Source organism: Dermacentor silvarum, chromosome 1 (genome assembly GCF_013339745.2).
Source record: "Dermacentor silvarum isolate Dsil-2018 chromosome 1, BIME_Dsil_1.4, whole genome shotgun sequence".
Classification (NCBI taxonomy): Eukaryota; Metazoa; Arthropoda; class Arachnida; order Ixodida; family Ixodidae; genus Dermacentor; species Dermacentor silvarum.
Genome location: NC_051154.1, coordinates 207,829,031 through 207,846,150, shown reverse-complemented (window position 1 = coordinate 207,846,150; position 17,120 = coordinate 207,829,031). Strand labels below are relative to the sequence as shown.

The 17,120-nt window shown below is 44.8% G+C and overlaps 1 protein-coding gene and 1 non-coding gene across 6 annotated transcripts in view; both read left to right on the top strand.

The window, feature by feature from the left end:
* The window catches only part of LOC119436700 (uncharacterized), a 41,671-nt gene that overhangs the window by 12,138 nt on the left and 12,413 nt on the right, over positions 1-17,120 (top strand). For all 5 annotated transcript variants that reach the window (XM_037703666.2, XM_049659737.1, XM_037703663.2 and 2 more), the window contains 4 exons: positions 268-431; positions 518-579; positions 9,017-9,112; positions 12,967-13,102. In XM_037703666.2, coding sequence (XP_037559594.1) covers positions 268-431; positions 518-579; positions 9,017-9,112; positions 12,967-13,102 — 458 coding nt within the window. The remainder of the gene's footprint in view (positions 1-267; positions 432-517; positions 580-9,016; positions 9,113-12,966; positions 13,103-17,120) is intronic.
* On the top strand, positions 16,197-16,382 carry LOC119437787 (U2 spliceosomal RNA). The gene has a single exon (XR_005189537.1). It is a non-coding gene; the product is annotated as a U2 spliceosomal RNA (small nuclear RNA).

Sequence of the window (17,120 nt, the reverse complement as noted above, 5' to 3'; positions counted from 1 at the left end):
CTCACACCCTGCAGGCAAACCGGATGTGCATGTCTCTAATAATGACTGGCCGACAGCGCACACCGTACCTTCAATTATGCTTTGGCCGTGCACTTCACTGTTCTTGTTCCATTTGACACTGATGGTTCATATCAATGGGCCATATGTGCTGGAAGGTCATCTGAGCAACAGTCGCGTAGTAACTCGGTGCTGTAATTTTGAAACTACAAGGTTGCGCGAGATATGACTAACCTAGTGTCCTCAATGAATTTGCATTATACCTTGCAGCTGGCCTTTCACCAAGAGGATGCCTTGGAACTGGAAGAAGAGGCCAAAGCACAGCCAGACACTGTCGAAGCACCTCCAATTTCTGCAGGCCAAAGGGTTGTCATGCGATCGAACCTTGCTAAGGAGGACAACTGGACAGGCGCAGATCACAATGCTTGGGCACTGTGAGTTGGTTGTATCTGATTCTGTATCCAAAAGTTTGTGGTTGAGAGAATAAAAAATTGCTTATTCTTTCCCCATAATGCTGCAGTGCGGGGGAGGAGGAAATCCTGAATGCTGCAAAGCTGCGGTGCCAAGGACACCTACCCAGCTGTAAGTGGCACAGTGTATACTATTCTTACATAGCAAGAGGTTTCGACCATATTCTGTGCTGCACTTGAGTGCCCTTCTAATAATCACACAACTATAGATTCACTTGCAATGTTTAGTATATGACTAGTGTACATTTTGGGGGTAAAGTTTTCCTTATGATCGTGATTGGTGTTACGTACATGAGCAACTACTTTCTTATTAACAGCGCCGTTATTCCTGCTGCTGTGTATGACTCTAAGGATACAGTAATGCTCAATGCACCTTCTTGTAATTGGTGTTTTGACTACGATGATGTGGTCAAAGCTGCACAGTCCCCCCCCCCCCCCTCCCCCGCTTTCTCGTTTTAGCTTGATGGAGCAGCAGTGGTGGTACAGTCAACTCCCATTAATTTGCCCCTTGCGACCAAACCTCAAGGTTTGGTTGAATTAACGAACGTCTGCAAAATGAACGAATTCGAATCTTTTTGATTGCTTAAAGTAGTCTGTAATCTCTTTTTGCTTCTTGATTGACTCAACCACTCAACCAGCATGGAGCAAAGAGGGCCAATATTTTTAAACGCTACCTCAGCGGGACATGACACGAAACAAGTGGTACCAAATGGCTTCACAGGCAGAAGGAGTGTTGGCCACTAAAAGATGAAAGTAAAGCAATTTTACACCTGTAACAGCAGTGCCATCTGCATAATCTTTTGTGTTTTCAGTCTTTTGGTAACCTCTGTGCGCATTGGTAACCTCTGTGCGTATGAGGGGGTGCCAGTGTAGGTTGAATTAACCGATGTGGCATGCTTTCACATTTGAACTAAAGTTTTTCTTCCATAGCAATATATAATTTCTCACCGGGACTTTCCAGTGCGCTTGAATTAAGTGAAAAGTCAAATTAACTGAGGTCGAATTAGCAGGAATCCACTGTAATACTGCACCAGTTCGTCAACACCGCTACAATTAACTTTTTTTTAGCCAACGTAGTGCCAATGCCACACCAAGCACATATTTCTATAAACCACAAGAAACTGCATGCAGTCTTTGTTCATGTTACTGTCAAAAGCTTAGGAAACATGTAGTGTAAATTGTCTATAGGTGAAAATGTTTCATGTGTGCCGCAAACCTTTAAAGGTATGAGGCCAAGTTCAGAAAAACATATTTATGAGATGAAAAATACAGATTATTAATATGTCTTGTAGAGCACATTTTTGTAGGCAAATTAGAGCACTGCACGGGCCTGATTTTTTGGCCCGAGCCCGGCCCGGGCCCATAATACAAAGCCCGGCCCGGGCCCGGGCGTACATGACCGAGACCAGCCCGGGCCCGGCCCGGGCCCGTGGTTCCAAGCCCGGGCCCAGCCCGGGCCCGGGCGTTCATTACTAAGCTTAGCTAGGGCCCGTGTGTGCATGACCAGGCCCGGCCTGTAAGAAAAAAATTCTTTATTTTACTTACAGATTGTACCGTATCTGTCAGCCTCACCTTCTCGAGGTTTAATCAACTGCAGTATATAAGCAATAAAAGGCCGAAATATTTATTTCTCCCACGGGAACATCAGTAATCCGGCCCATTGCCTGTGCTACTATTTTTCTGGTGGTGCGCATGCACTTACATTGATTTGTACGATATGGTTCTATGATGTCATTTAGCATGCAAATATACAGGGCGTTTCATTTTAGCTGAACCAAAATTTTATATATTGCCTGTGGCAGATAGCGCAGTTATAATCCTTGATCGAAACTACTCGATAAGGCGGCCATTACTTCCACGAGAAATCAAAATGCCTAATTGAAGAATTACCATAATTATGCTGATTAACGTTTTAATTATTTTATGGCACATCTTTCAATCTACGAGTTATAGCCGCCGAGTTCGCAAGACGTATCCACTTGGAACAAATTCTCAGGACTAAACCAGTTTCGAGATAATAATTTTCAAAGTGTCCGACGAAATCAATCAAATCAAATCAATTTATTGTCCAGTTTACATGCTGGACCGTCATTTTGGACTAAAAGCTACATATGTAGCTTGACGTGACCCATAACACCAGGCAAGGCAATAGTACAGCAAACAGTGTGCACACATGCACAATAATTCACATATATTTCCAGCTGTCGCTGGAATTCCTCATTCTTCAATGAACGGAAAGACAAAGAATATTTGCATCACGGCGAGTTAACAGAATTGGAAAAAGTTTTAACAGAATGCATTTTAAACAACACTACAATAACAATACTAGCTATACAAAACAATGCAACACCAGCTATACAACATAGCATGAGACTGAATTTTACAAGATCAACATTTGCTAAGAAAACGAAACAGGATTTACATTATATACTCAGAACCATGCACAAAGGCAGAATAAAAATCACATCAGATACATTACAAGCGACCAAAGTGTCAGCTGAGTTCTTTCTTACTGAAATTACAGCCATTTTTGTATCTGTTCAAAGGGAATGGTAGGTAATGTATTAACGACTGATGCTTATAGAGTGTTCTGAAGTATAGAATTGACCATATCTCAGGATTTCTTGTGTTCGCATTAGTGCGACGACGCTCTAAGAAGGCTAATTGTTTTATGTAGTTCCAAGCTAATTCTGACATGGATGGTCTAATGGATGGTCAAAATGCCTAATTGAATATTTAACATAATTACGCGAATTAACTTTTTAATTAATTATTTTACGGCACATCTTTCAATCTACGAATTATAGCCGCTCAGTTCGCAAGACGTAACCACTTGGAACGAATTCTCAGGACGAACCAGTTTCGAGATATTGATTTTCAATGTGTCCGACGAAATGCACGGGCGTTCCTGTTAACTTTTTATGGGAAACGCTGTTTTATGCATTGAAGCACAAAAGTAACTGGCCTTAGCACTAAAATAATGCCATAGTATCGGCACTGGTAATAGTGCGATCGCAAAAGCGGTAACATGGAAATGGTTTGAGGAGGGGTTCTATGTATAATTTATTTTTCCTTACACAGAAACAATGTTCGTTTTTGCGGAAAAGAAAAAAAAAATTTGCGTAGCTTGCACTGGCGGCGCAATGCTAAAGAGACAGCGGAGATGATGGGCACCTAGCTATAGTCCTGGCTTTTGGGCTAGACTAAGCACTACCAAGTCATCCCCAGCATTTCCCAGAATTTATTTATTATTGATTGATTATCGATTAGCTATTGATTGGCTATCGATTGGCTATTGCAAGATATTGGCTACGTATTTGGGATAGGCTAAGCACTACCAAGTCATCCCCAGCATTTTCGGGAATATATTGATTATTGATCGATTATCGACTAGTTATTGATTGGCTATCATTTGCCTATCGATATGCAATTAGCCCCCACCATTCTTAGCTAGACTTATCCAGGCTCAGCTTCGCTAGTTCACAGGTGCATGTGCCATTGCGCTTGGACCCTTTCTGCACTGCTGCCAGGATCGGCCCACATTTTTTGATTCAGCGGACACATTAGGCCCGGCTGTAACAGCTCCGCTGTTAAAAATGAGAACTTCATCTGTTTTACTATATTATTTGATAAGATATAGTCATGTGATAAGATATACAGTCAAGAGAGTGGTGTGGATCTGAGAACAAACGGGGATAACCGATATTATAGTTGACATTAAGCGGAAAAAATGGAGCTGGGCCGGCCATGTAATGCATAGGATGGATAACCGATGGACCATTAGAGCTACAGAATGGATACCAAGAGAAGGGAAGCGCAGTCCTGGATGGCAGAAAACTAGGTGGGGTGATGAAGTTAGGAAATTCGCAGGTGCAAGTTGGAATCAGCTAGCGCAAGACAGGGTTAATTGGAGATCGCAGAGAGAGGCCTTCGTCCTGCAGTGGACATAAATATAGGCTGATAATGATGATGACAGTCATCTTGCACGTGTCACTTCAGCTTGGTACAGAATGCACTGAACCATGCAATGCATAACGGTCGCGTGTGCTCGAAGGCCTACTTAGGCACTTCAATGAGCGGGCCTGCGGCCTCAAGCCCGAGCCCGGCCCAGGCCCGGCCCGAGCCCGCCGACAAACGCTTCGGACGGCCCGGGCCCGTGCAGTGCTCTAAGGCAAATCAGTGTTGTAAAATGTGTAAAATTGTTCTTGGTGTTTTTTTTTATGAGTATTGGAAATTTGGGTCTCACACCAGCACACTTAACTTCAGTTTAGCTCATCGCAACAAGACAATTTTTGGGGGTCATCCAAGTAACGCTTTGATCTGTGCTGTGAACCAAAACTAATCGGAATAACCAAAAAAATGTCCCAGTTTCACCCAAAAGGCGAAGCATCAGTTGCGATAGCAAATTAGTAGAGAGCAAACGGGGATAACCGATATTATAGTTGACATTAAGCAGAAAAAATGGAGCTGGGCCGGCCATGTAATGCATAGGATGGATAACCGATGGACCATTAGAGCTACAGAATGGATACCAAGAGAAGGGAAGCGCAGTCCTGGACGGAGTAAGGATAGGAGATTTATCAGCTGTATAAACTTGGACATCCAGCAGCACCAGCAACGTGCAGAACTGTGGTCGACGCCATCGGCGTTTTGCCCGCATTCGGTGTGCATTGGTGACTGTTGCCGGTGCCTCTGGGGACGACTCGGAGGTTTTCGATGGGATCAGAATGGGACACTCGTCAAGCAGCGTCGGAAGTCTTTACCACCTTCTCGCCTCGCAACTTTTTTATATAAATACGCATTTGCGCGACGGAAGAAGTCACGTTCGCTCTCCACCGTGCATTCGCTCCCCTTGAAAGCGTGCGTCTCTCGCGCGCTTTCAGTCGCATATACAGCATACGGCGCGTGGCGACGATTTCATCACCATTGGACTCTATACGGAACCTTACAGCGACGGCAACGTTGACGCTGACGGCAGAAATCCGCTTGGAGTGTCCATATACAGTATAGGACCGGATATAGTACGGTCTTTTCAGTCTCCCGTTAATTTTCCCATAGCACTTCATGTATACGCACACCACTTACAGTGCAGCCGCGTGAGATGAAATACCGGTTATAATGCGGCTTCCGCGGGAACATCTCGCCGACAAGGACGGTATCGAGCACGTTTCTCAATGAGGTGCGCCCACCGATGGGAGAGGAGATCAAGATCAACGAGGGCGATGCGGAGGAGGAGCATGAGTCCAAGGGTGATAAAATCGTCACTGCGCGCCGTATGTGCGAGTGAAAGCGCACGCAGGATGCGCGCCTTCACGGAGAGCGAATGCACAGCGGAGATCAAACGCGACTTCCATCGCATGAAAGGCCGTGGAGGTATAGGAGGGGAAAGGGGGGGCACCAAATGCGTATCTTGCCACCGGGCACAAGGGGAACTGGCGACGCAATCTCCCATGCGAAAGGAGCAAAGCGGGAAGGCAGCACAGGAGGGAGGAAACAAGGGGGGGGGCAGCTTCTACTCTGCCAACAAATGCGTTCGCGCCTGTGCCGGCTGTCAGTGTTGTCGCGCGCACCGTATCTTGAAAGCGATCTCCACACGGCTCTGACCTTTGTATGCGCTGTGCTTACGCCACTCAGTTCCTGTTGAAGCGATAGACTGCACGAACCTTCGCTCGCTGCGGCGGCCGCGTTTCCCCATGCCCGCGTTTTCACAGTAGTTGTCTGCGGTCATCGAGTCTATTCATGTTTGCGTGTGCGCGTTGACACCACGCTTGTTAATTCAGTTAGTAAGCGAATGTGTCAAGCTTATGCAGCCGATAAAACTACTATCCCTACTCCTTATAGCTTTCTATTAATTTGCTATCGCAATTGATGCTTCGCCTTTTGGGCGAAACTGAGACATTTTTTTAAATTATTACTTTGTCTGCTTCATGCGAAGATCGTGGGTACTTGGACATTAACCTTTCACCGTTCGTAGATTTAAACGGATGCAAAACTCCCAGTCTCGCGCTTCGATTCTCGGTTACGTGCGGCTGCTTGGTCTACATGGTTTGCATACATGCAGGGCTTGAAAATCGTTGTTTTGGTTATAGTGCGGTACCGCTTATAGTGCAAATATTCACGACTCTGGCGACTTGCATTATAAGCGGTCTACACTGTAATTGCTATCCCACTAAAAGGAATGTGCGTTTCTGATGGATATGCCTTGCTATAAAATGGAGTATATGAAAAGTTGTGCTTTTTTATGGTTCATTGCACAACCAACCATGTAGGAAATAAGTGTGCTAAGTTTCATTTCAAAACCTTTTATTAGAAAGACAGTTATGCCAACACCACCTAGATAGCACAGGCCTATGCACTCCAATCTGTGACGTCATGCTACCTGGCCCGAAATTTCCATTGCTAAGGCTGGCGTGACGAAAGCGGTGATGTCAAAATCATTTTTGCTTACGCGCAAGCATCCCCATTAGATTCTGTGGCAGTTGGGCCAGGTAGCATGACGTCATGGATCGGAGTGCGTAGGCCTTGTGCATAACCAACACCACCACTAGCACCACCTAGAGGTGGTGTTGGTTATGCTCACCTGCACCTAACACCTTCAGCACTCACAAAAGGCATTTAGATGTAAAAAAATTCCCCAGATTCATAGCTTGTCTCCTCCAAACTCTTATTTTTGTCTGAATTTGCTCATGTAGCACATCATCTTCCTTTTTCTTGCTTGTTTTGCAGCACTAGTGCTCTAAAGGGAGGGCATTGCAATGAGCAATCGGTGATTTGCGAGACAAGTTTCGATTGTATAAAGGCCAGGTTCTATTCTAATTTGTTTCAGCAAATCAAGTGTGCCTTTCTCGTCATTGCTGAAGTGACATTAGAGCATCACATACAGCAAACTTCAGTCGGAAGGCTGACATAAGGATCTTTGGTTGCCCCTTGCAAATTTTTACCATTGAAGCACTCATTCAAGGCAAGACAACGTTGTTCAAGACTTTGAAGAAAAAAAGCAATTTGTGTTTTCAACTTTGCCTCAATTTCATAGCCGTTTAGACACTCATATCCTTTGAGCACCAACACTGTGATCACACAGGCGGCATTCCTAGACTAGCTTCAGTTTTGAAAGTTGTGATGTGGAGCATGCCACCTTGCCAGTGCCTGCCACACGGCAATGCTCGCCACATAGTATGCCCAAGTCGTAACAGCCGAGCTGATGCAGCAAGTGATTTTACACGAGTCAGTGTTGCTGTTACCATCTAATTCCGTGAAAATTGCTGCTCTGTTGTGCACGCGCTGTGAATTGGGGACTTGTTGCATTGCTTTGTGAGCAACCGCAAAAGCAGTTACAATTTGAAGAGATCTGCAGTGGAGAAAAGAAAATTTCTGCCGAGCCATTCTGCCAGCCTGGAATAGCAGTGCACCATTGCTCAAATCAACAGGTAGCTTTAAGTTATTGCGCTATGTACTGTTACTTTTTTTTTTCCTTCTCTCTCTCTCTCTTTTGGTCATTTGCTTCAAAGGCACATGTGGATGAGATATTTTGTGCTAGTCGTGCTTTGTGGTACACAAATTGCACAAGAACACAACTGGCTCTTCATGTTTAGTAGACATTGGGTCTGTGGTGTCGGTTGTCGGCAGCAATTCATTATTCACAGAGTTAAAAAGCTTCACCTAAAGCTGCTTAAAGCATACTATGAGGAGAAGGATGCCAAATTTTATGCACCTTGTCAACATAATAGCTTCAGCTGTTTTAAAGGATGCCATATTTCTGTAGGTAGCTTTTGAGGAGGCGTTAGACAGACTGAAAGTCAGATGCCTACACAGTTTGTATGTGTGGGCAGCATATATGGCCAGTTTTACATCAGGTGCTGAATTGTTTATAGGAACAAGAAATGTATTTCTCCATGAGAGACTCAGAATTGCTGACCCAAAAACAGCGAAAAAGTTGCTGTCACCAAATAAGGCAGCTTGTGGTATATAGAACTTTTTGTTCCATTTGCAGCAAAGTGTGGCTGCATACAATGCGTGTTTCATTGTGTCTGCTTTCTAATAAATGCCCTTAAGTGAAGAGGCAAGCTCCGTTCTCTTCTATCACGTGCACGGCAGTCCACGTAAGCAACACAGTAGCGATGTGAGTGCTGAATGTCGAGATGCAAGTCAGTATCTATATGAGTTCACAATTTTAATTATACATGCATAGTTCATTGGGGACTTTACTACTGCAGTGCAGTCAAACATCAAATTCAGCTGGACAAGCATCACAAACATGCTACGCTACGTGTTCACAAATGAGAGGGCGAAGTGAGTGATTGTTTATTTTTATTAACTCTTTACCTTATCTCAGCTATTGTGTTAAGGTTGTTCAATGTTCGTAATGAATGCTGTTCACATAGCACACATCATTAATTTCCCCACTTCCCTTGTTTGTTATTGTGTGTGTTTTGTATCTGTGTTATATGTATGCTTCTATTGGAGTTCTATGCTTATACTTTACTTGGAGACTACCATTATTTATGTTGGAAGTGCCAGAGTACATCTGACTGCCACAAACTGTGTTGCAGGCCCCCAATTTCAGACAAAGGCGTGGGACAAGGAGCGAGAGCGGCTGAACAGCAGCCCCCACTCTTCACTTGACTTAGAGTGGGAGAATGAAGTTGGTAAGGCAAGACTTGCGATCGTGCAAGATTTCACTCGCATGTTTAATTTATTAGCGCGCTTAGTCCGTTTCTGGCCCTTAAGCCATTAAACACAACATATCACCGTCATGTTTCATTTCTGGGGGGTCATGTAACAGCCCTTTAACCCTCTATTGAGCATTACAGTTAGAAAGCAGCTTTTAAAAAAATATATATTGGTCACATTGTGGTGATGGTGAAGAAGCAAACACTGCCAAAAGTGCGAGTTAATAATGTAACTTTTTATTGTGAGAACTTGTGCACAGAAAAACAAGCAACACTCCAATCATGAGTGGTGAGCTCAGTCATTGCTCGTTTAATCTGATATAGTGGGTGATTTCTGTACGCTTTTTATGCATGTCTCGTCGTACATTCCAGAGTAATCACCGGCGCTTGCATGTATTTGAGAATGTACACCTGTGAGGAAAAGTATACGGATGACAGGCTTGCCGAAAAAAGCTGAATTTCTTCATAACTCAGATGCACAAACTGAATATGATTGCATCTGAAAGTTCACAATTCCAAGTTTGGACTACAGTCCTCAATTTCAAGTTACATCCACAGGCAAAGAGGAAAATTGACTTTAATGTGAAACCCCCTGTTCTGTATACCTTCACTCAGGGGAGTACAGCACTTCACGAGGTACACTGATTAGGTGTGTTTTTTTTTCTATGAAACTGGCAACAACAGTCATGAAATTTCGGATGCAGTGGACAGGAGTGCAACAGCTGCACCAGTTGCACCATTTTGATACAATTTCGTATTTTTGCGCCGAGCTGCGCCAAAACCGTAATATATGTTGAAATTGTGTCACGCTGCGCCAAAACACCCGACCATCTGCGAAATTTCTCGGTTACGCTAGTTTTAGCGGGAAACAAAAGCCGTGTTGGCAACCTGCAGCTTGGACATCGTCATCCAATCCAGTCCGATCCAGTAGCGCAGACGAGATCCAAACACATGCCCAGAGGAGACGTTGGCGTGTTTGGTGGTGGGCGCCGAAGAATATTTTTGCTGCTGGTTGCAGTGCGGCTTGTTGTATATGCACTAAAGTCTCGCGGAGATACGGAGTGCGCGTTGCTTGCAGTAATGAAAGCAGTTTGCCGTATCCGTGCACGCGGTCACGAGCGGAGCGGGTACGAAGACTCCACGGGAAACTCGTTTGTACGGCGACCGGGCACTGACGGCTTGAGCTTTGTAGGCGATGCAATGCCCAGAACTAGGAAGAGTTCGGTTCGATGCGGCAACAGGCACCACGTTGCAATGAAACGGTGCCGATTTTTGCTGTACACACACGCACACACACACACACACACACAGTCGATTCTCATTACAACGGAGCCTGATAATCCTACAAAAAAATGTCCGTTTCATCTGAAACTGGAGGCCACCGCCGAAATGCCAAAAGATTGTGAAACAGTCGCTGCATGTTGCGACTACCGCCGGAACGTCGCGACGCATCGTCAGAAAAAAGAAAAATGAAAGGGAACCACTCGCGAGGAAACCCATGTTTACTTTCCACATGTTTGGTAGAAAAAGTTGTGTGCGGTGCACTGCTGGGGCGCGATCAAGGTCGTTCTTCGGAGCACGTGTTCAATCAATTTCGCTGGGCGTGGCCTAGGTCAACCATGCACAGCGAAACTGAACGGCGCCCCGAACAACGATCTCCAATCGTGCCCCTGCCCTCACCTACGCTGCTAATGTGAATTACCATATACTCGCATAATGAACATACTTTTTTTTCCCAGAAATCCAGTGCAAAGTTGGGTGGTGCGTTTATTATGCGGGGTAAATTTTATGGCATTTTATGAGTAAGCATTCTTTGTGAAACTGCTCCAAATTCGGGATGTTGTGCTCCAAAACGGAGCCTTTTTTTTCCCATAACCTGCTCCTAATTTGGATTTTCCTGCTTCAAAAATTGCTCCAAATCCTATTTTGGCTGTTGCACCACTGAGTGGAGTTGCATCTTGCACTGAGTGATAACTGGATAACAGTGGTAATGTAGTGAAAGTGAACACCGGCATAATGTAAAATAATGACTCGCTACAATATTGTAGGCTCTTCTTCCTTACTTGTACAGCGTGTAAGAATACATACCGAGTGACTTGTTTTTTTATGGAAATAAATTTTAAAAAAAGGGATTTAACTCATGCAAGGATGCTTTCTTCACTACTCGTCCTTTCAACATGGCAAACACTAGATGGGCAAGTAGCAGTCGCCGTATATTTGGCAACGAAGTAATCATTGGTTAATTAATTTTGTAATTGCTTGTTAAAAACCCCTGTTGCTATGGCAGTAGTGTAGCAGGTCATGACAGGAGGCTAGAGCAGGCTATTCAGTTTTAACAGTGCCATCGGTTGTTGAGATATTAATTGACAAAAAATTTAGTTTTTTCTCCTGCAGTTGCAAAAGAGGGCACACGAAGGGTGCAGGAGGGAAAAAAAAAATGTGACACTTGTTTACACTTGATTACACTGGAGGTTGGATTTTGGTTCTATGTAGAGTGCTACGTAGCAAACTGTGTGTTGCAAGGGCCACTCCGACTCCTGCAAAACTCAGGTTGCTTTGCAAGGGTGCATAACTAGCCTACGACCTTCCTGTACATGCCAGCATTGGAAGCACAGATGTCAGGACGTGCCAGGCATGCACTTGCTTGCGTTGGGTTTAGTGCCAGAGCATTTTTCTGGACCCTGCCCTACTTTGACCTATCTGGCCTCGATACTGACCGCATCAAAATAATTTTAAAAAATCTAGCCCCTAGGTGGAATCGGGCCTGCAGCATAACTGAGTACCTATCCTTGGAACCATGGCAACAGTTGAGAAAGGGCACAGAGTACATACGGCAGCAGAGTGGAAGAGCACTACTGCTATTGTGCTGTCACGACATCAGTGCGCATGCGCAGCTCGTGCTTTGCGGGCTAGAAGGCCTCCTGAGATGCACAGTGCATTTGGCTGCACATGCGACAAAGCCAAACAGACACACTATCACATTCTGCTCAATCAGCTGCAATGGCAGTTGAATAAGGTATGTGTTGTGTGCAAATGTAGCTCTTGCATAACTGAGGCAATCATCATAGATGGGTTCTGCTGGAATTTTTTCTTTGTTGTTGTTGCAGCACCTTTCAGAAACTTTTTCAACTATTGATAGTTGCACTTCACAGCATATATGTACAAGGACAGCACCTTTTAGCGGTGCATTTGAAGGAATTTGTATGCGCTTTTCATGGAGCGTAACATCAAGGAAGGTGACATTTTCTTCCCATGCTTTTTACAGAGCGAACTGGTGGGAGCTTAGTGAATCTGATAGTAGCTTTTTTTTTTTTTTTTTTTCTGAGGAGGCAAATATTTATATTCATTCTGCCTTCAGACGGCCAGCAAACATCCTCGGATGAAGGCACTGAAGAAGAAAGCAACGATGAGGACCCTAGAGAAAATGCTTCTTGCGGAGGTCACCCACTACGTGATGCTGACTGGAAACTGTGTATGCTGTACCAGGGGAGCCTCGGGAATAAGGAACATTTTTGGAAGAAATTCACATACTCAGAATTTGCTCACAAAGAGCAGCGCTCATTTTGTATGGCATCCGAAACGCGCAGAATAGTTCCTGACCGGAACAATCAAGAAGTGGGTAAAGGCTCATGACATTTGTTACTTCAATAACCATTTTCATGATGTTTTTTTATTCTGTCTCTGCTTCAGTTGCTGTCTTGTCAGCTTGTCTTTTTTGGTGGCCCTTGAATTAATTAGTGATGAAAGCTTGCATGACTAGCTCGCATTCATTCATGTTGTAAGTCTTAAACCTGTTCCTGCTGTTATTTCTTTTTTCCTGCTTACTAAAGGGTTAACACCACCACAGCGATGTGCATCTGCTGCCGATGATGAATTCGTGTATGTCCCTGGTGTGGACACCTGCAGCAACCACTCGACTCCTCTGTCAAATGAAAATGACCTTGAATGGGATGGCGACCTCTCAAGGTATGTTAATGCTGCATCTTAGCAGAACTTCCTGTGGCAAGGGTGTAAATGGAGAAGTGAAAAAGATACCAATCTCTAAATTTAGCTCCTCATGCAAATTCTCCTGTTTTGCAGCAGCTATGCAGGGCAGTGAAACATGTGGTAAAAGCAGATTCCTGAACACTTGCTGCTTAAGTGGGGCAATCTCAAGTTATCAGTGCAATGTTAACATAATTTTTGAGCATGAAACTGAATGACAAAACTTGTGCCATAGAGGTCACAATTTTCAGTAGTGTACCATGACAGACGACTTTTTCCCACTGAGAGGTTGGCCCTGCGAAATTTAGATGGCGCTGTGGTGCCTCCACAAGCCTTGAAGCTCTTAGGTTCAGGACAGGGGGAAAGTACCATATTTTTCTACGTATAACCTTCCACCGCGTATAACCCGCACCCCCAGTTACAACAGCCTGGAAAGAAAAACATTTCCGCGCATAAAATCCACGGATGTAACTGCATACAACAATGCTAAAATTCTTTCCTGAAGTCTTCATTTGTGAATGCACGGCTCGTCCACGTCGTATCTTCGGCCAGCAGCTCCTCCCCCCCCCCCCCCCCCCCTCTTCTTCGGCATTGCTGATAAAGCTGGATTCACACAATGGACGTGATTGCGAACGAATCAGTCACATGACATGTGGCGTGATTCAGATCACTTCCCAACTACCATTCGCACAACAAAGGACAACAACGCGGACGGAGCAGCCCTCGCATGGGCAACGGTGACGGAGCAAACGCGACTGAGCCGTACCACGAAGCACTGCGCGTTGACCAAGGGAGCACCGTAGGCACTGGTGACGTACGTATGATCATGTGATGCGCAATTCGCAAGCTCAAATTGCGATTTGCTACATCCGGTGATAGCTTTATCATCAGCTTCTGCTGCTCCAGGGTAGCTGTTGAGCGCAGCTCATCGTGATCCAAGTTCTAGTTTGCTGGCTCCGCATGCACTACTCGCTAATCACTAAACGCAAAATGGCGATCTATGAAGAGGAGGAGAATGGGCGACCATGGAGGGGAGAGGGAGCTTCAACATGCAAGCGTGGGGAGAGGGTGAAGTTCCCTAGGAAATATGGAACTAAATGACGGAGGAGAACCTGGCCTTAAGATCTGGCCTTAAGATGCGGCTTCACGGCAGCATGTGCCGTGCTGCTGTGAAGCCATACTTCAAAGCAAAATTTTCATCCTATGCTGCGTTGAAGATTCGCGTATAACCCGCACCCTGGCTTTACTGTTACATTTTTTGCATTTTTGGTGTGGGTTATACAGGTAAAAATACGATAAACATGCCCGCAACAGAGATTAGTAAAATGAAATTGGAGGTTTGGTGGCAGAAAACTAGGGAGACCAGAAGCAATGGAGGTGTACAAACACAAAATTTCCAATTATGATCTTCGGGTTGTATAGTGCAGAGAGAACGACCACAACAAGAAGGACAAGACGACACACATAGTGTGTCGTCATGTTTTTGTGTGACATACAAACCACATGGCACATACCCTTACAAAAAAAAATTTAAGTTTTGGAATTTTAAAGTGGCCCTGAACCACTTTTTGTCAAAGTGGAGAAAGGCATTTGAAGTGAAAATAGGCTATTTAAGAAATACTTTGCCACAAAAAGTACTTCAATGCATTCGTAGAAGCGGAGTTATTGGCAGCCAAACACGGCTTCCGCTGTGCTCCCATTCCTTCTTCAATGCCTTGCACTGTGAAGGCTACGGCGGAGTGGGGCGGAGCCACAACGCTCCACCGTAGTTAAAATTTTATTTTGGATGTTAACGTAGATGCCACAACTTCCAATTTTGATGCCTACGACGCGCTAAACGTAAGCCAAACGTGGTTGCCCTCAGCGAGCCGCAGTGCGCTTAGCCATTGTACACATGGGGGCACCCTGCAGCGGCCACGGTGTAGCCGACCGCAGCGACCAATAGCATTTGCCTATGGGAATGTACTTTATTACGAAATAAAGCACACAGAAAAGAGTGAGGATCGTGGCTTCTGTTTAAACGAGAGCATTTGAGAGAAAGGTGATTTCGCACTCCACTTGCGAGCTCCATGCACCGTGTACGACAGCAAAACTTGGCTGAGATGTTCACAGCAGCGTATGCTACCCGTGGACTATTGTTATTTCACCAAGCCCGAGGGGTGGTTCAGGGCCCTTAAAGAGACGCTTGTAATGTATTTGAGGCTGCATTATATTTGTGTAAACATAGCAGACAAGAGTTTTTCTTTCTTTAAAAGTTAGCATGTCGCGCTCTGGGCATGTCTGTGTAACAAATATATACTAGTATTGTTATCGTAATCCGAATGTACGCTAAATGTTTTGATGTTGTGTTTTGCAACTGTTTTATGAAATTCACCCTGGATAGCACAGCAGCACAGAACACTGATATCGTCATCAATTCTGCTATAAGAAGCTGATATAGAATTTTGCTGTTGATTTAATGGCCGTAATTGGTAGCGCAGTTGGTGGCAGTAGAAGTACTGTGCCACTTGCGCCAGACAGCCAACATCCAAAATTCTGTGCCAGAATGACACTTTAGAATATTGAGCCAAATCTGTACCAAGCAATGCTTGAGAAAAAAAAAAAATTCAGTGCCATTCCACTCTGAAGGTGGATGACCAGCGAAGCTGTGTATGTGGTGATTGACCGTTAGTCCGGTGAAACATTCCAAGTTTGCGGGATCGGGGCCACACGGACGGTTCGCATTTCTTTCCGCCTCGCGGTCCTGGCGGGCAGCACGCTTACACTTGGCGTCCGTGGCCCGCTCATCGTCGGTTCGATGAGTGGGGCCGCAGAGGCCAAGCGTAAGTGTGCTGCCCGCTCATCATTGGTGGTCTCCTTCCGCCACCGCCGTGCCCATTCCCTTTTGTTCATGCCATCATTCTTGGTAGGCACGCTTTTCTTCAGACCGTACAACACGCGGCCTACCCATTTCAGAGGTAGAACAGAACTGAGGAAAGGAGCCTACGTAGAGCGTGACGTCAGGAGACAGACGGCACTCAGATTCGTAAGCACTAGTTTGAATACGGGGGATGGCGTACACGTGTATGGTGCAAACATAGACATGACCGATGCGGATCAAAGTGTAGTATTTGTTCTTATCAGCTTAATATCTGATACGGGTTGTATTTGGACCCAAGATATAAAACATATTTTTGCAAGTTGGTGGAATGCTTGAAGCCTGCTTCACCTCCACTGCGGGTCGACCAGGTATTGCACTATCTTCGGGACCGGCCCATGTTTTTGGTGTACGGACATCGATCCACTGGAAACTAGCCATAAACAGCTTCGGTGTACAAAAAAAAAAAAAAAGATAAACTTCAAAATGACGTTCTTTAAGGTCAGCCAGAGCACTCTGACCAGAACTGTAACTTTAACAAAGTCAGGTTATGATCCTAGCTGTACATTTTTTCATTACAGGGCTTACATTCCTTAAGGTCAACCATGTTTGTGTCTGCAGATTTATGTCTGCAGTGAAAGTGTCCGGCTGTTTTTTTGAATCTCCATCCATAAGCTGATGCACAGAGCACCTGTTGTGCATATAGTGAAGTGTAACAAGCATGCAGAAGTTGTTACCTCTGCATGCTTGTTACACTTCACTGTATGCGCATGCAAAGTCGACCTGGCATGGTAGCTTAGTGGCTGTGGTGTTGCGTTACTGAGCTCGAGGTCGCATGTTCAAGCCTGGCCACAGCAGAGGGGCGAAATGTAAAAATGCTTGTGTACTTAGATTTTAGGTGCACATTAACTCCAGGTGGACAAAATTAATCCGGTGTCCCCCCACTACAATGTGCCTCATATTTAGATTGTAGTTTTGACACATAAATCTCCAGAATTTTGTTAATAATAAGTCTTGTGAACTGAAAGGAAGTTGGTGGACCCTGTGGCCAGGCATAAAATTTTTTCTTTCCTGGGCAATCTTCTTATTTTATATTAATGGGAGTTATATTACTGTATGCACATGAGTAACATGTGAAAGTGC